The sequence below is a fragment of the Sorex fumeus genome, unplaced genomic scaffold (assembly GCF_029834395.1).
Source record: "Sorex fumeus unplaced genomic scaffold, SorFum_2.1 ptg000086l, whole genome shotgun sequence".
NCBI lineage: Eukaryota > Metazoa > Chordata > Mammalia > Eulipotyphla > Soricidae > Sorex > Sorex fumeus.
In genome coordinates this window covers 13,783,002-13,803,422 of record NW_026606143.1, presented here as the reverse complement: position 1 = coordinate 13,803,422, position 20,421 = coordinate 13,783,002, and the positions used below count along the sequence as shown (strand labels likewise).

Below are 20,421 nucleotides of genomic sequence, written 5' to 3'. Positions count from 1 at the left end.
GGACCATGGTCATCTTTTTAAGTGAAAGCCCTAATTTTCCAGTCAATGTCCTTTTGGATTATTGGACTGTCTCTTTCTTCAGTTTCTTTTTTGCTCACTCTTTAGTATTCATCCTTTAATGCTTCTGTATTGCAATACCTATATTTTCTATGGGCTGTAGTCCCAGTTTTCTTCATTTGATTTAATCTACTAGTTAGATCTTCCATTTCTCTCTTAATTTTACTTAGTCATATTTTTTCACTTCTAAGTTTTCCTTTTCTTTACTTTTACATAATTTATCATTCAATACACAAATTCTTAACTTTAGAATCTTATAATACCTGTAATCCCAGTTTGTTTGTTTCTGTTGTTTATTGTTTCTCTCCTTTGTGTCCATCTTTTTCTCCTTGTCTGATCACTTAGTTATGTTTAATTCTTAGACAATTTATGTCTTTCATAATTCACTGTAGAAATATTTTAAGGACTGTGTGATGATATTAATTTTTTTCATGGTATATTTGTTTTCTTTGTTGATTTCTTCAGGATACAGTAGTTCTGTATAGACTCTAAAACTTTATGAATTACTTGAGGAACAGAAATTTCAGTTAAATTCCATGAGTTCACACAATAAGTGGTGGCAGAGGCAGAGTTTGGGTAAGGATATTCAAATCCTTCCTGATGTTACACACTATTTCCTTTAATGAGCTATACGAACCTACAGCATTGAAGGAATGCCATTGAAAATAGTACCTTGCGTATTTCTTTATGCCAGTCTGTGCTGGAAAAATTAAAAACAAAACAGACCACACAGAACTGGATATTTGGTAACATGTAGCACTGTAGCACTGTCCTCCCTTTGTTCATCAATTTGCTCAAGTGGGCACCAGTAACGTCTCTATTGTGAGACTTGTTACTGTTTTTGGCATATTGAATATGCCACAGGAAGCTTGCCAGGCTCTGCCGTGCTGGCAGGATACTCTCGGTAGCTTGCCGGACCCTCGGAGAGGAACAGAGGAATCGAACCCAGGTCAGGTCGGCATGTGCAGAGCAAACACCCTACCCGCTGTGCTATGGCTCCAGTCCTTGGTAACCTGTAGAAGACAATAAGTGGGTCAAGTTTTAGCTACTCAATTTAAAAAATTAGCACAGATTGCATTGTATTAAAGTATGAGAACAGTAGATCATTAGGCTTATCTTTAAAAAGAGAATTCTCACTTGTGGTCTGATATCCAGGTTGTATCATTTTAGGTACTAAAACACAAGTATTGAAAAAAATTGTCTTGGTGTATACACATGTGACTAATACTTGAAATGTGCCTTGAAAATTATTATAAGCATTATTATCTCCAGCTTGCAGTATATAAAATTGAGTTTAATGAGTTTCAATAATTTTTAAACATGGTTAGTAGGTAGTGGGTCCCAGATTTAATCCTGTACTGTTTCTGTAAGGCATTTTTGGCTTTCTCTTGAAGTCTGCATTCTCTCTTGAATTCGTATCTTATTTGCTTACCTCTGTTTTTTTGCTCACTTGTTTCCACTCTGGAGAAGCCTGTCTCTCTTGAACACTTATTTGCCATCTTTATCACCTTCTCACATCTTTCACCGTGTTTTATTCAATAAAAATGGCTTTGCTTAAAAAAATAAAGCATTTTTTTTACTATAATCTTGCATTTGCATCATTAGATAATTCAAGTTCTGTCTCTATTAAAAACATAAAATTCATTGACTAATGATATCTGAATAGAATAAATCTCATCTTTATTTTATGTCAAATACATTTATCTAGTAACTGAATTTTTTCCTGCAAGTTCACATTTTGAGATTTTGATATTGTTTTGATATTGTTTTCATACAGGGATTTATATAAACTGCAGTTTTGTTCCTCCATACCATCTGAAAATTATTCCTGTCAAGATAACTTTTCCAAATTTAATAAGACCATTTATGATGTAATAATATACTTGAGTGGGAAAGTACCACCTGGAATTAATTCAGATCAGTCTTTACCTGCGGATCGCGTTGAAAGGGTGATTCAACTTTATTCTCAACATTCATCACTTCTTAAGTTTCTCAAGTAAGACCATGGATGTACTAATTTTTGCATGTAATTATGTCTTGGATAGATGAATTGGTATATATGTAGACTAATGTTATTGGCTTTTTTCATAAAATATTTATTGGTTTGTACTAAATATAGTACATATATCCATGTAATACATATTTTGGGAAAATAATAGAAAATAAACATACATATTGAAATCTTAATCTAAGGTAGTCATTCTCAAACTTCACCATGAATTCAAATTACTGATATGATGTGGTAAGGAGGTTGCTTTCCTAATCCATGAGTTTATGGTCCTAAACTGGATTTATAACAAGTGTGAAGCTATATTGGTATACCGGTTCATGATCTCACTGTGAGAATGCTCATATAATTCATATTCATGAATTCATTGAACGAAAAGGGAATGAAATCAACATGTTCCTCAGTTTACTCTCAAAATAATCTAAAGTTTTGAATACTGGGGATTTTTATTTCTTTTATTTTTGCTGAGGGGTGTTGAGAGGGACTCCTAAATAGTACTCGGGTCTCAAGGGCCTTTTCTGATAGTCAGACAGTTCAGTACTATAGCCGATCAATGCTATACTGCTTGGGCTAACAGGTTCTGGGGGCCTCTAGAGCAACATGCAGTGGTTTTAAGGTTCTCTAGGGCCATCCCCTGTGGTGCTTGATGAACCCCATGGTACTAGAGCTGGTGACTTTAAAGCCTTCTGCATGCACAGCTTTTGCCCCTGGCCCCTGAGCTCTCTCCCTAGACCCTACTGTGAGCGTCAGTCAGAAAGTGAATTATGGTATTAGTCACTTAGTACTGAAATATTAGGCGGAAATTTACATAAACAGGAAAATAAAGAAAATAAAAAAAATTCCTTGTAATTGTAACATCTGTATTACTCTGCAGAGATTAACTGGTAGCATCCAAGAAGTGAACACTGCATGTTAAAACTCTAAGGAGATTCCTGATAAATTTAAAGTATTTCTTTTGCCTCATTTACCGGCATCTTTGTCCACTGGAAGGCCCTGCATCTATTGGCAATGTTATTACCTGTCTTTTGTAGCTTTAAAATAATAGTGGTTACTTGTAATTATTTGTATAAATATTTGATGTATTTTAAGCTTGACTCCTTTGTTTTTGGAATTTGCTTGTTTATGAGAATCTGTTCTGTAGTTTTCCGTAAGATATTTACTTCCCTAAGCAACAGAGGGACAGGAAACAGGACAAGATCTATTCTAAACAAGAATACAAGTGAAAGAGTTGATGTTCACTGTTTCCGTAATAGAATTTTTCAATCCCTAGAAATAATGTGATCTTAAAAATGAAGTACTAAACAAAATATTTTTTCTTCTTTTCTTAGACTCTTACTATACTGTCATGACAAGAAAAATTGACTTTAATCTGTTGTAACTTACCAGGAGTCTAGGAAAAGTCACTGAGGTCGAAGGGACTAAAGAGACAGTACAGCTCATATAGCACTTGCTTTGTAAGCGGTTGGCCTCGGTTTGATTCCCATAATCTCATGCCATCCTCTGAGCCCTGTCAAGAGTGATTCTGAATGTAGAGTCAGGAGTAAACCCTGAGCACTGCTGGGTCTGACCACAAACCAAACCGAAAAAGAAAAAAAAAACAGTCACCAAAGTTGGCTCAGGCCACCTGGTAGAGTATGCTGATAAATGAGAAAAATGCCACGAAAGAACAGATATGTAGGAGATAGCTCACTGTGAAGCCACAATATGAATGCCATGAAGCCTGAGGACTCTCTGCAGATTCTGAGGAAACATGAAATTGAAGTTTTATTTTCTAGGCCATAAATCTGCCTCTTCCAACATGTTATGTTAAGAGGGTTGGGAAGGACAGATATTTGATTGTTTACCTTAGGGAAGAGAATTAATGTGAGACTTACTCAGGTTTGAAGAGTACGATATGTGACTATTCAGGCATATATCCTCTCCCTATTCCTCCATACCCAATCTGGGTAGGTTATGAGAAAGATACTAGCTAAGAAAAAACAATATAACTGAGAATAACATTGTAAATTATTTCTGACACTCAGATTTGTTCATGACTCAGTATATCCGAGTAATGTGTGAGCATTTGGGGGACAGGAAGAACATTAATTTAGAGTCTCCAACACCCAGGGTTCACAGAACTGGGCCAGTATTCATTATAGATTCATTTATTAGCATTTTCTGTCATGGAGCTTTGCTTTTTCAACATATATGATAAACAGAATAAAACTTTGGGTCTCAGAAAATCATTTAAGAATGAGGATATTTGGGGGAAATATGAAAATTTCGGGTTAAAAAGGGTGAACTGGAGAGAGTCCAGAGGGTAAGGTACTTGCTTTGCATGTGACCAATCCTGGTTTAATCTCAGGCACTACATGGTCCCCTGAGCACAGAACTTCAACGAGATCCCAATATTGCTGGGTGTGAGTCTTACTCCTTCTGCCAAAAAAGAGAGAAAAAGCAAAGCAATAATGGATTTGTATTTCAGAGAAGATAGTTGGTGAGAGAGGGTCAAATTGAAGGATGATGGAGTTCACACCAAGAAGGTTTTACATTCAGCATTATTGATACTATTAAACTATTGATATAAAGTTATTTCGAGTTCTTGTCTCTTCGCTGGCATGCTGAAGCCCTGAACCCCAAAGCAGCTATCTTTGGATATTGTACCCTTAGGGATATGATAGTTAAGCTTTTTTGCAAGCCAGGAAGGAAGATCTCTCCAGAAATTAAATTATCTGTCACCTTGTTCTTACATTTGTCTCCAGAATTATGAGAAAACAAATTTCTGCTTCATCTACCCACTCCATGACATTCTTTCAACCCCCTTAAGCTAATACAGTGCTTAATATTCTTTGATATAATAGTAATTTTATGTATGATTAGTTTTTAATGGAGAAAAAAACATGTTTTGTTTCACAGTTTCTGTCAAAAGTGAAACATAAACATGGTCCAAGGGTACTATGCAGAAACACTTTAAAATAAGATATCAGATAATATGAAACTGCTACAATCTTCTTTAATTGCACTGATTTTTAAATTGTTCATCCTCAAAAATAATTATACTAATAATTATATGAAGATGCCAGCTCAGGTCTGGAGAGATTGTCCAGCAGGAAAGGCATTTGCCTTACATGCAAACTACTGGGGCTTAGTCACCAGCACTGCATAGGGTCCCTTGAGCACTACCAGGACTCAGACCTGAGCTGGGTGCGCCCCCCCCAAAAAAAACAAATACCAACTCACTCCCTTTATAAGTAAATTCAATTCCATTTGTCATTTTACTTAGTTGCACTGTTTTGTATTTGTATTTTACTGCTGGGGATGTGACTTGGGGCCTCATATGCAGGGAGCCTAAGCTCTTACAGGGAACTGCATATCTAGTCTATTTCTTTTATCTTGAAAAATTCAGCAGCCTTCTTTCTTATACATGGCCATTATGGAATTATTTATTGTAATTACATCTCATAATGTCTTTCTAAGCAGCAGTATAAGAAGTGGTTCTGGAACATGATGGCCACTTAATACCTGCATTGCAGACCACAGCACCTTAAAGGAGAGAGCGAGTAAAAAAGGGAATCCACCTGCCACAGAGGCAGGGGGAGGGGGATGGAGGGGTGAGAGAGGTATACTGGGAACATTGGTGGTGTAGAATGGGCACTGGTGGAGGGATGGGTACTCAATCATTGTATGACTGAAACATGAGCACGAAAGTTTGTTAGTCTGTAACTGTATCTTACGGTGATTCGTTAAAAAATAATAAAATAAAAAACAGTGCTTCTGAAGAGCTCACTGAAATTGAGGCAGAGCATAGTTGTGGAATTCAGTGGACATGAGCTGAAATTGTAGCTCTTAAGTATTCCTTTTGTCACCAAGAAGATTTATTTCCATGGCCACTTTAGAGTCAATCAAATGAGAGACACAGAACCAGGTGGACAAAAAGATTCATTTTGTTTAATTTAGGGTCACACCCAGTCTCTGCTCAGGGGCTACTATTGGCTCTGTGTTCCCGCGTTGCTCCCAGCAGTGCTTGGGAACCATGTGGTACAGGGATTGAACCTGGGCCTCGTGCCTGAAGCAAAGCGTTTGAGTTCTCTCTGCCAGAGAAAACCTTTCTTGGCAACACACTTGCAGGTTGAAGGATGACAGACTCACCTCCTCAAGACAACCGTCTTTTCTAGTAACAAGAAAGGTTTTTTTCCAAGAAAGAGAACAGGGAAAGTATGTTTTAAGGAAGTGTGGGTTCCATTCCAGTGAGTACAAGAATGAACCAGAATTCCCTCATTGATTGGTCCCCCGTGGCACACCCTGTGATGTGCAAGCTATTTAATGTATTTAGATTTCAATCTATAGAATCAAACGTGATGATTCTTACTTCATTAATAAAATAAGTGTAAATAAAATGTATTATATGACACACAGAATATTATTCATCTAAATGTAATAAATTGTAATCTCTGGCTTTCATTTTCTAAGGAAGTTTGCTTAGCTTATTCTAATATGATAATCAATAGTTAAATATGACAACTACTCTTGTAATATCATTATCATTGAAATGGAATATTTTAAGAACATTTTCTATCAGAGATATTTTGTTGACATAAGAATGCCAGAAAGGAGGTATGATGCCACCAACAGGTCAACCTGTACCTGCAGGGTGAGCATATCAGCAGCCTGATACTGCCTTTAGGCTTCCTGACACCCCAATATTACTGCTGTGCCTTTGGCCGGACCCCAACAACTTGGAATCAAGTTTACCAAGAAATTTTTTTAATTAAATGGCCAAAAGTTAGGTATGTGGGAGCCATGCCCACAAACCACCTCTGTCTCAGCTATATAAACTCATTTATTGGCCTTATCTCAGAGACCCATAGATAAATATCGAAAGAGACCAAAAACCACAGTTCATCTCAGACCCACGCATGGCTGAACAGACTGGGGTAAATTAGAGGGGGGCAGGTAGGTCTGTGCCTGCCCAAGCAGAGCCTCCAGCAGCCGCTTGCTTCCACAATCCAAAATCCCCGCCATACCCCAGGCCTGACTCTATCATTTTAGGACAGATTTCACCAAGATATAATCTGCTGAAAATTCGGGTTTGTGGGTTTTGTGACCGAAATCTCCAGGCTCTCAATGATTTGGGGTGGGCTCTCTCCCCCCAATTTCCCAATACACATGGAAGCACTGGCAGTTACCCCCCAAAAACCAACTCCTATGCCACCCTGTAAACTCTATTACTGGCCTTGATTCAGAGACCCTTAAATAAATCTTGAAAGAGATCAAAAGCCAGAGACAGCAGTGAGTCCCAGAAGACATCACAGAGCTTGAGATCTCTCTGGGCCCCAAACTGGGCCAATTTCCCTGGGGCACCCCAGATGGAGTATGTGTAGTCTCCCCATATACTCCAGGTAGAATTCTGGCAACCAAGAGCTTCCAACAATCACGGCCCAGGTATGCGGGTTCCAGGACTAAATCTGCATGCTGCATGGTGGCAGAGATGCTAGGCATCCCTCCCCGGCTCCCTGCCCACTCGTCAGCCTGGCTGTCATGCCCACAATGTGCCTCTGGGCACCATCTTATCATACCAACAGCCCTGGTCCAGAGATGCCCAATTGAATCCCAAAATAGATTAGTGCCCTACAGAAATGTCTCTGGAACCCAACCATTTACAATCTAGGGTTCCAGAAGCTCATGCCTGCAGCACCCAAGATATTCAAAATGAGCAATGGACAATGAATGATCTAACATCTGCCCCTGGCAGACAGGCTTGAATAATGGTGGGAAAATTCAAGCGAAACATAATGCCCAAAAGTAGAGAGAGAGTATTGGGAAATTTCCTGCCATGAAGGCAGGGTGAGGACTGGGATGCGGTGGCCGCGGTGAGGGCGGGGGGTGCGGATATTCTAGGGACATGGTGGTGAAAGGTGTGCAGTGGTGGAGGGATGGATGTTCAATTATTGTATGGCTGAATCTTGAACATAAAATCTTTGTAACAATCTCATGGTGATTCAATTAAAAAAAAGTAATGGGTGTTTATGCCGAATTCAAACAGCGTAATCAATGGCTGAATAAATAGCAGTAGTCCTACGTTTTAAAAAAAGAAAAAGAATGCCAGAAAAACCAATACTTATCAAATGTTACTTTATATTTATTTAGTGAATTAGAAATTTATTCAACTGAATTTAAAATGAAAGGGACAAGACTTATTATTTTTCCATTCCCTACTTTTAATCCTTGATGAGTGAATCTTAAATAGAAAACTTTTTAGAAGTTTAACACAATATTAACCATTAACAAAAGAAGTGGTTTGCGGTGTGGGCATTTACATATACACTTAGATTTTGTGCATTATAGAAATCAAACAATTTTCTGATAGCATCATGTTATTCTTACAGTATAATTGTTGGCATAGTTCCCGGTGGTATTAGCATTAACATGACTGGTTTCTGTTTTGACATTTTATGGTGTCAGGATGCAGGTATGGAAGAATGATTTTGGCATTAAAGCTAAGCCATTCAAATCTATTGCTCTTTTATCAGCAAATACATGCCTATCAGAATATGTTGACTGTGATAAAATTCTTCAACATTTAGAAAATGGCAGTGTGGTTAATAAAAATGGGTCATTAATCTAAAATGCATGCATATGTCTCATCATGGAAATAAATGCATTAAAGTCAAAATAATCATAAATGTTATTAGCTTCCCCATTTAAATTTGATGACATTGACTGAGCACTTCGTGTTAGTGAAATTATTTGTTCAATAAGTGAGAAACTATAATTTTTGGAGATGGTTTAGGATTACTAACTTACTACATTGCATTAATTTTCTTCAACTCAATTTAATGTTGAAACAAATACTCAGAAAACCCAACTCCTAAAAGTGTAATCGAATCAATTATAAAAAACAACTCTATCAATTTACTCACCAGGCTTTAAATCTTTTGCTAAAGTAGAACTAAATCCTCTCTACTGAACGGATAATGTTAATACTCAAGGTAGATTCAGAGTAAAGGGAATGAAGTAAGTTTCACATATGGGGATGAGGGAAGTAATTTTCTGTCTACTCTTTTAATTCCTTGGCTGATGTATCACCTTTCCTGTAATGAAAAAGCAGTTAACAGGAGAAAACGTTAATCGTCCTTAAAAGAATAAAATTCATCCCAATAAATGTAAAGATCTAGGTGGCATTATTAAATGATTTATGAATTCTACTGCATTCCATCCAGAAAGTAGAGGGTTACTATAATGAACTGTAAAAACGTGGAGGTTTCTATACTCTGAGAAGTGGATAAATTAAAAAAAAAAAAAAGATTATTTCAGGGAGTGCCAACTTTCCTTTGAGGGAGTTAAGGGCTCTTATGCAGCCCACATCTTTGTGCTAGCCAGGAAATACCAAGTGGATTGGCTTAAACTTCCTCTGTGGGAAGAGGAAGAAACTGCAATTAGGTTAGGCATTAATTAGAGGTGGGAAACAATTTACTAGAGGAGGAGAAGAGGTAAGCAAAGGTGGCTTGCCTGGTAGGTAATTTCCTCAAGTGAAAAAAGTTATCTTTGGTAATAGCTCTCTTCCTATTATAGGCCTCCTTTATAATGTAAATTTTCTTTATAAATATAAATTACCCTTACAAAAGGGTAGCTGCTACTTGGCTTCCAAAGTGTCTGCATTTTCTCAGAATATTAAGCTCAAAATAATACCATGCCAAACAAGGATGTTTGGAGTTGGCATATTCTGCTACCCTTTATAACAACACCAGCCTGTAAAATGCCATTAAATAGCAAAATTTAACTGAATAAATTTTCAAAGCATCCATGTTCAATCACCTATGCGCTAATCAGTATCCAGGCTAGAAAATTGGTGTTAACTAGCTAAAGAGATAGTGCTGGAGGAAAGGGACTTGCCTTGCTCATGGCTAACTCTGGTTTGCTCCTGAGCATCAACCCAGGCTGACAGAAAGAAAACCTCATTTTCAGAGGTTCAAGTTATGGGCTGCTTGGAGGAAGATAAGGACAGTTCTGCTTAGCTACTTTCCCATCCCCTGCCCCAGCTAGCTCTGTAGCACTTGTCCTCCCATTGTTCATCCATTTGCTTGAGCAAGCACCAGTAACATCTCCATTGTGAGACTTGTTACTGTTTTTTGGCATATCGAGTATGCCACGGGAAGCTTGCCAGGCTCTGCCGTGCGGGTGGGTTACTCTCAGTAGCTTGCCAGGCTCTCTGAGAGGGATGTAGGAATCGAATCCGGGTAGGCCGCATGCAAGGCAAACGCCCTACCCACTGTGCTATTGCTCCAGCTGCTGTCATGTAAATTTATAGGAGTTAAAGCATGTCTTTCAGTGGACAAAGCTTCCTGAGCAGGCCAGGTGTACCTTCTTCCCCCTGCCCCCCCAAAAAAAAACCCAAATATTTTATTTGATGTTTATTGTAATCTAGGTAAACATGGTTACAATAGTGTTAATATTTATGGTTTTCATGAATAAATTTACTGTATCTTTTCCACCATCCAACAAGGCAGGATATTTTATAAGCAGAAGCGAGGCTATAGTAGGTACAAGAGGAGATTGGTTATTGCGGGGTTTAGTCAGGAAGATGACGTGACTAATGCTGATCAAGCAACTCCTGCCTAACAGTGAAATGGCTTTTCAGGGAGACTTGTATCTATACCTCTTTATTTATATATTTAGTGGTTTTAGGTTTAGGATAGCTTTAGTTTTAGACACGGGACTTTGTATTAACCACTCTACTTTGGTCCTATTGTTTTGTCTCTGAGAATATATTCTTCGGTTTTACTGAGGATCTGCTATGTTGAATACCTTAGAAAACCAAAATGAATACTCTGTACTCTCTCTTTCTAAATAACTTTAGTGATTTTCTGATAGTGTTCCTTAAGTTTGCCATCCTAGAAAAGGCACAGGAACAGCTTACTATAGGAGAGAACTTACTTTATTGGCAATAAAACCACTTCAATTGGGAAGGATAGCCACCAACAGGAATTGGAAGAGTGCTTCAAAAAGAGGACATAGGGTCTGAATTTACACCATATCAGCAGAGGTAGAGTGATATGATATCTTATACATATTCTAGTACTTCTCAGGAAATTCCTACATATTCATGAAGGAGAAAATTGAGCCTGCACAATTGAGGAACATACAAAGGCCATATGTCGTGGGTACAGAAAATGACTGGGAACCGTCATGGGGTGTGAAGCTTAGCATGGTATTGAGGACCGAGGAAACTGAAGGTTGAAATGGGTTACATGACACAGCCTCCACTAGAGGTTTTTTCTGGCCAGGAATCTGGGGTCTCTCAGCACAAAAGTGTTCCTTGGGCTCCTCTTTGGCCAGATCAGAGCCAATCAGAACCATAGAATGAAAGGAACAGTGTTGCCCAGGGAGAGATGGTCAACTCTCCAAGTTATAAGCCCCAGACTAGTCTGTTTGAGCTTTTTCTAACCCCAGAGACTCCCAAATTTTGAGGGGGAAAAAGAAAGGGCAAAGTTGCAAGATGCTTTGGCAGATTTTAGTAGCATTTGGTGTACTTGAGTATTTTCTCTCAAGATCCTGTATTGACTTTGAGTTTTGGAAGTAATGCTAGCTTCCTCCTCAGACTTAGCTGTCTGTGTTTCACTATTGAGGATCTTGATTTAAGGGGCCTCATTTCATCAAATTCTTTTGAATTCATTTTTTGGGGGGGCGGTCACAACCAGCAATGCTCAGGGCTTACAATTGGCTCTGCACTCAGGAATTATTCCTGGCTGTACTCGGGGGAGCATGTGGGATGCCAGGGATTGAACCCGAGTCTGCCACAAGGCAATACCCTATCCACTGTACTACTGCTTCAGCTCCCAAATTCTTAGGATTTATTTTGATAACTGCTGCTAAAGACTAGTGTTCCTTTAAGTGGGTTTATTTAAACTTGTTGGACTTGCAAACAAGATGCCATCGTTGACAACATTGACAAGTTTGATCGACTGTTTCAGAACCTCCATGATTGTGCGAGGGACGCCAAGAGAGAGATAGCCACAAAAAGATTCCTATCTTCTAAAACTCTTGAGCTTATTCGCCAATGTGACTTGGCTCAAGCCTCAAGCAACCAGCCTCAAGCAACCACAAGCGAATGTCCCAGCTCACAAAACAGTGCAGAGAAGCGATAAAGGAAGACCTCAAAGAGAGAAGAGCAGCAGTGCTGGCAGATGCGGCAGATGTGGAAAAGCATTTGGCACCTGTCCTTCGCCAACTACAAGACCAAGATGACTTCCCTCCGACGTCCTGATGGATCTATCACATCTTCGAGAAGGCAATGGAGAAGATTATCCATGATGTCTACTCGGATCTCTTCCATAGTCACGCCCACTTGCCCACATACCAAATTCCGCAGGATAGATATGTCGTTCCCAGTGTTCTCCCTTCCAAAATCTGATATGCCATTTTGTCGGTAAATAAGCGAACAACACTAGGCCCAGACAAGATCAGACCTGAACACCCGAAGAATCTGCCATCGGTACTCATCCATACACTGGCTCGGCTCTTGACACATTACCTGACTTAATGCAAGGTTTCATCCTTGTGGAAAACCAGCAGGACTGTACTACTGTACAAGAAGGGAGACATCCATGACTTTGGCAATTAGTGCCCGATCTGCCTATTGTCTGTCATCTACAAGCTGTTCACTCGAGTCATCCTAAATAGGATTGGCAGAACACTAGATGAAGAACAACCATGAGAGCAAGCCGGGTTCCGAAAAGGATTCAGCACCATTGACTATATCCACACGATAACCAAGCTCATTGATGTTTCTCGGGAGTTCCAGATGCCGCTCTGTCTAACGTTCATTGATTTAAAGAAGGCCTTTGATTCTGTTGAGACTGAAGCCCTCAGAGGTGCCCTAGCCAAACAGGGCGTTCAAACTCAATACATCAGGATCCTCCATGAGCTGTATTACGGATTCACTACAAGGATCTCACCATTCTACAAAGAAGTGATCATCCATGTCAAGAGAGGGGTTCGGCAGGGCGATGCCATTTCACCATAATTCTTCAGTGCCACCCTTGAGAATGTCATGCGATGACTGGAATGGGAAGGAATGGGAGTGAAGATAGACGGTCGGCAACTACATCACCTCCGCTTTGGTGATGAAATCGTTCTAATAACACCAAACATTAGCCAAGCAGCACAAATGCTGGCTGACTCTGACCGTTAGTGTGGAAAGGTCGGACTTCAGCTGAATCTCACAAAGACAATGTTTATGAGAAACAGTCTTGTTCCTGATGTTCAATTTGCTCTCAATGGAATGACCATCTCCGAATGCAACAGTTATTTGTACCTAGGTCAAGAAGTCAACATGACGAATGATCTAGCACCTGTGTTGCGCAGGAGGAAGCGAGTGGCTTGAAACGCCTTCAAGAACGTCGAAGAAACAGCTAAGAGGATGAAGAACTTCGAGCTCTGGGTACATCTCTCCGATTCCACTGTTCTTCCTGCATTAACATACGCCTCAGAGACCTGGCCCCTACAAAAATAGGATGAGAAAGCTGTTTGCTTCTCCCAAAGAGGAATTGAAAGAATTATGCTTGGAGTAACCCACTTCACTCAAATGAGAGAAAGAATCCGGAGTTCCGACCTCCATCGTCGGTCAAGAATCAAGGACAACACTGTCTCATTTGCCAAGGTGTCCAAAATCAGATGGGCTGTACACGTAATGAGATTTGGAGATGACCGCTGGACTAGAGCCGTTACTGACTGGATTCTACGAGATGTCAAAAGATCACGTGGCTGCCCACCTACGAGATGGTTAGACTTCTTCGTCAAGATCCTGAACGATTGGTTTGAGGCTCTTCATGTTCCTAGAACAAACAGACGCCATTAGGTACACTAGCACCCGACAGGGACAGATGGAAACATTACTGGCGCCCGCTCGAGCAAATTGATGAGTAACGGAATGTCAAGTGATCAAGTGGACTTTCAAATACCATGAAGTTATTATGAATCATTCATCATAAGCATTATGTTAATGATAGAAAAAGTCTCAATATCAAAAAGAGAACATCTTCCTCCCTTTCCCCCTATTGTCAGACTGGTGGAACAAATTAATATCAGACAGATGAGTGGGGTAAAAAGTTCAAATTTACTTATATATAAATGGTTAGCCTACTTGACCGTAAATTCTAGAGTAAATGGGATAGGCTAAGGTTCATGTCTGAGAAGGGGATAAAAGAGGTGGAGCAATAATACAGTAAGTACGGCCTTTGCCTTGCATACAGCCAACTGAATTCCATCTCCAACAACCCCTGTGGTTTCCTGAGCACTGACAATGATTCTGAGTACAGAGTGAGGAGTAACCCTGAGCATTGCTAGATAGAACCCAACTCTGCGCATTCACCTCCCCCCCCCCCAAAAAAAAGAGGGTTGTGCTGGGGAATTCTCCTATGGTAGGAAAGGTAGAATTTCATATGAGAAAGCAGATGCTGGAGGTATTTCCCATGCCTGAAGTGGGTTACTGTGCTTGAAAGGGTTATTTTCAAAGAGAACCATAAATCTGGGTAATGGTTTTTATGGACAAGGTGTCAGTTTCTTGGAGACTTGCAGGGCCTTTAATTACCTTGGCTACAAAAGGCAAGGAATATGTGTGAACATTTTGGAAAAAAGCCTATTTGATGTTGCCAGAAGACCTGTTGGCTTCCAAACAAAGATACTTTATATACTCCGGAAGGTTTTCCCATTGACTCTGACTGGCCCGGGGCCCATCAGACTTAACAGGCCTAGAACTATGATCACTGCTTCCACCCCAGGATCCTTCCCCCATAACTTTCTTTTACTCATCATGATGTCTTTAAGTTTAGAGCTTTCAGGATGGCCTAAAGAATCCTTTCTGCTTTGTGCTCAGGGTATTCCAGAACTGAACTTCTGATAGAGCATTCTTCTTTAATATGTGCTATGTAGTATCTGTGATTCCTGAATGAAGCACAGAATCAAATATAAATACCCAAATCCCCATTAGGAAATAAGCCTGTCAATGCTGTATGGATGTCTATATTATGATTCTGGTGGTGATGAATATGATGGGCATGGATAAGAAAAATTAGAATAAACCTATTTCAGGAATTTTGCAGTTGACAAATGTAAGCATGATAAATTATATAGATATAAGTATAAATAGAGAGATACCTTTAAACATGTGAATAATATATATTGGCTGCTTCAGATTTGGGGGAGGATAGGGAAAATTCTCCACCACTCCGGTTCCCATGCTGGATGAGTAATCAAAACAATGTTAGATAGGTTAGCAAAGAAAAAAATGAACTTAGCATCCTGGGTGAGGAAGCTCCAGTGAGTATGCGGGTACCAATTTTGGTAAGGGGAGAACAGAAATAGACATTTCAGAGTTGAGAGTCCTGATGCATCATGGGGAGGAGAGAGAAACAACATAGGAGAAGGATGCAATGGTTTCATCTTCCACTCTGGGTGAGAAGATGAGGTATTCAGAAACTGATAAACATCTCAGTGATATCTGCCCAAGCTATATTCTTACAGGTCATATAAGTAGGAAGTTGTGGTCACTTGTTTGATTAGGAACAGGACAAAGCTCTATGACAAGTGCAAAGTCTTTACAGATTTTAGTGCTGTTATTGCTTAAATAAAGAATAAATGATATTATATTTGGGTTTTCTATATTCATGCATAATGCAGTGATAGGCAGTGATCAGTGTGACAATAGGTAACGAACATTGGGTGACTAATGACTTATGCAAGGGACAAAATCATACAACTATATGCCCATTATTACGTAAGGATTAGCATAGTAAATTTTAACTTATTTCTCATTGGTCAGCATGTCTTATTGTTAAGGAAAGTTTTCAAATGAATACTACAAATGTTAAATTTGAAAATCAAAATTAAGTAAGCATATAAACTGTAATTGAAGTTCAAATGTAAGTGATATGCAGATCATGAGTATCATAATTCTCATCTTTCTTTTTCAATTTCAGAGCTCACGGAGCATATATTTCACATGTGTTGCCCGAATTTCTGTTTGAACCTGATGATTACACTTTGTGGATTAAACTTATGGTAAGTGAATGTAATTTTTAGTAACAAGTCAATGTAATTATTATTGGATGTCTTAGTTTAAAGTCTTTTGTTAGCGAAATTCATCTAGAAATCTTTGGTATTTCATTTTTCGAACATTCTAAGACGGTGCTTTTCTGGCCTGCCTCTATGTATGCATATGCAGATGCGTATACATATGCACATTATGTTTGTCCAACAACCTTGGTGGATTTCCTATGCAGGAATGATATAGTTTTCTTAAATAGGGAAATAATTGCTTCTTTAAGGGGCTTCAGAAATAAAAAATGGCATGTGCTTTTATGAATATTTTTCTTACAATTATTAGAATATATATATTCCAAAGAAAATACTTGTTTAACTTTACAAAACTTGTGGTTTCTCTTCCACTTACGGGAAGATAAAAATGGGGCAAGGTTGCCATAGATGTTGTTTTCAAGTATGCAGTTTGTTTTATGGAAACCCATTGAGAAGGAGAATTCTTTTAAAAAGCCTAAGATGACTCTAGTTGTGGTACTATTGTTACACTCACCACATAGTATGACTAGGTGAGCCAGGGACCAGATCTTTGGCATTCTGCCAATCTCCTTTGCTTAAGCCAATGGGTGTGGCTCTTTTGGACTCAAAATTCAGACTAACTTTTTATCTTATTCTGGCCATTTCTCCCAGCATGAGCTAGCCTATGCATTGAGTGCATAAATCCACGAACTCCATTAAAAGCTCTGTATTCCAGAAAGTTCTCAGTGTTCATGGTTTAATTCTATTAAAAGCATCTGGATGATTAGAGATCTTGAGGCCTGGACACCAAGGAAAGCACTTAAGTTGCATGCTGCACACCTGGGTTCAGTGCCCCGAATCCCGTATGGTCTCCCATGAAATTCCACGAGTGATCCCTGAACACAGTGCCAGAAGTAGGCCCTTGCTGGGGGTGGCCCCCAAGCAAAACAAAATGAAACAAAACTGAATTAGACATCTTGATGAATAATTTTTTTATTAATTTTATTGAATCATCATGAGACAGTTAAAAGCTTTCATGTTTGGATTACAATCACACAATGATCAAACACCCATCCCTCCAGCAGTGCACATTCCCCACCACCAACATCCCCGGTTTAACCCCCCCTTTCCCACCCTCCCTCTTCCTCCATGACAGATGTGATTCCCCATAATCTCTCTCTACTTTTGGGCATTCTGGTATACAATACAGACCCTGAGAGGGTATCATGTTTGGTCCATTATCTATTTTCTGCACACATGTCCCATCCCGACCGATTCCTCCAGCCATCTTTTTCTTAGTGATCCCTTCTCTATTCCAGCTACCTTCTACCCTTTGCTCATGAGGCAGGCTTCCAGCTATGCAACAATCTATCTGTCCTGTGTATCTACTGTCCGTAGGTGTCAACCTCATGTTATGTTGTTTTATACTCCACAAATGAGTGCAGTCCTTCTATGTATGTCCCTCTCTTTCTGATTCATTTCACTTAGCATGATACTCCATGACTATCCATTTATAAGCAAAGTTCATGACTTCATCTCTCCTGACAGCTGCAAAGTATTTCATTGTGTAGATATACCAAAGTTTCTTTAACCAGTCATCTGTTCTAGGGCACTTGGGTTGTTTCTAGAATTTGACTATTGTGAATAGTGCTGCAATGAACATATAGGTACAGATGTCATTTCTACTGTGCTTTTTTGCATCTTCGGGATATATTCCCAGAAGTGGTATTGCGGGGTCATATGGAAGTTCAATTTCTAGTTTTTGAAGGACTGCCCATATTGTTTTCCAGAAAGGCTGGACTAGTGGGCATTCCCACCAACAGTGAAAGAGTGTCCCTTTTCCCCCACATCCACGCCAGCACTGGTTGCTTTTGTTATTTTGAATATGTGCCAGTCTCTGTGGTGTGAAATGATATCTCATTGTTGTTTTTATTTGCATCTTCCTGATGGCTAGTGATGTGGAGCATTTTTTCATGTGCCTTTCAGCCATTTGTATTTCTTTTGTGAGGAAACTTCTGTTCATTTCTTCTCCCCATTTTTTAATGGGATTGGAGGTTATGGATTCATGTCTGATATTGAGGTCTTTAATGCACTTTGATCTGACTTTTGTGCCTGTCATTAGACAGAGTCAGAGTTCATTTTATTGCAGGTAGCTATCTAGTTTTCCCAGCACCACTTGTTGAAGAGGCTTTCCTTGTTTCACTTCACATTTCTTGCTCCTTTGTCAAGGATTAAGTGGTCATATATTTGGGGGTCTGTGACAGAATATTCGACTCTGTTCCATTGGTCTGCAGGTCTTTTTCTAGCCCAGTACTGTGCTGTCTTAATTACTACTGCTTTGTAGTACAGTTTGAAGTTGGGAGCGTGATGCCACCCATCTTTTTTCCCCCAAGGATTGTTTTAACTATTCGTGGGGGTTTATTGTTCCATATGAATTTCAGGAGTGTTTTGTCTATTTCTTCGAAAAATGTCATGGGTATCTTGATAGGGACAGCATTGAATTTGTATAGTGCTTTGGGCAGTATTGCCATTTTGATAATGTTGATCCTCCCTATCCATGAGCAGGGGATGTGTCTCCATTTCCTAGTGTCCTCTTTTATTTCTTGAAGTCGTGTTTTGTAATTTTTCTTGTATAGGTCTTTCACCTCTTTGGTTAAGCTGATTCCGAGGTACTTGATTTTCTCAGGTACTATTGTTAACTGTATTGTTTTTTTAATGTCTATTTCTTCTCTTTTTGTTATTTGTATATAAGAAAGCCATGGACTTTTGGGAGTTGACTTTGTTGCCTGCCACTTTTCTAAACCGACCTATTGTTTCTAGGAGCTTTTCTGTAGAATCTTTATGGTTTTCTAATTATAGTATCATATAGTCTGCAAATAGTGATAGTTTGACCTCTTCCTTTCCTATCTGTATTCCCTTGGTACCTTTTTCTTGCCTAATTGCAATGGCCAGGACTTCCGGTACTATATTGAATAGGAGTGGCAAAAGTGGGCAACCTTGTCTTGTGCCTGATCTTAGAGGGAAGGCTTTTAGTTTTTCCCTATTGAGAATGATACATGCCGTGGGCTTGTGGTAGATGGCTTTGACTGTATTGAGGAAAGTTCCTTCAATGCCTCTTTTGCTGAGAGTTTTCATCATAAGTGGGTGCTGGATCTTGTCAAATGCTTTGATGAATAGATTTTAAGACATATGCAATATATGTAATAAGAAAAAAAACTGTTATCTAAGCAATTAATAGTTCATACTTTCATTTGCCTTGCATTTTAATAAATGCTATATTATTTTGTTTCCTTAAGTCTTCCAGTTATTCCAATTCAGAGAATTGCCTCACGTCTGAGGAACCACTTTCTGTTGTTGTAGATAAGGCTAAATTTGAAGTGTGGAGTAAAAGGGCATGGACAGATGTCTTTCTTCAGATATACAAGGTAATATTTCCCTTCTTATTCACTGCTAGTGATTCCGGTTGATTTATATGAGGGCCTATCAGCTAAGGAAGAGGTTGTTAGTCACTGATCCATAGCCAGTGCTGGTCCTTAAGTGTAAAAATGTTGAAAATCATTGGTCTACCACCTTGGCTTTAATCACCTTACCACAGTGATTAGTGTGACCAGTTTGTAGATACGTGCCAGACTGCAAGTGGAAAACTATTTGAGGATAGCTGGGCTAATGTATAGGTGATGCTGTTGTAAAAGACTAAAAAAATGTATTTGCCCGAGGAATAGTTTTAATTTTTCCTTTCTCACGAAACAGTAAATATGTAAGTGGTTCAGAGATAATTTAGTTCATTTAATTCATCATGGGAGAGCCCGGCAAGTAACTGAGAGTATCCTGCCCACATGGCAGAACCTGGTAAACTACATGTGGCGTGTTAGATACGCCAAAAACAGTAACAATAACAGGTTTCATTCCCCTGATCCTGAAAGAGCCGACAATACACCATTGGGCTACACTATCATGCGACAGGGACGAATGGGGACGTTACTGGCGTCCACTCAAACAAATTGATGAACAACGGGACTACAAGTGATACAAGTGATAATCCATCTTCCCCACCTTCTGTGTGTATGAATTTAGAACCTGAATATCATTTGCAAACTCAAAACTTTTTTTCTGTTGAGGTTTTCTTTTAATTAAAATATCACTGTCACTGTCACTATCCTCTCATTGTTCATCGATTTGCTCGAGCGGGCCCAGTAACATTGTGAAACTTGTTACTGTGGTTGGCATATTGAATACATCACGGGTAGCTTGCCAGGCTCTGCCGTGCGGGCAAGATACTCTCCATAGCTTGCTGGGCTCTCCGAGAGAGGCGGAGGAATCGA

The 20,421-nt window shown here is 39.3% G+C and overlaps 1 protein-coding gene across 1 annotated transcript in view; it reads left to right on the top strand.

Moving 5' to 3' along the window:
* Positions 1-20,421, top strand: part of CFAP47 (cilia and flagella associated protein 47) — a 606,917-nt gene that overhangs the window by 221,618 nt on the left and 364,878 nt on the right. The window contains exons 30-32 of the mRNA XM_056131098.1: positions 1,835-2,053; positions 16,024-16,105; positions 19,396-19,524. Of these exons, the coding sequence (XP_055987073.1) occupies positions 1,835-2,053; positions 16,024-16,105; positions 19,396-19,524 (430 nt within the window). The remainder of the gene's footprint in view (positions 1-1,834; positions 2,054-16,023; positions 16,106-19,395; positions 19,525-20,421) is intronic.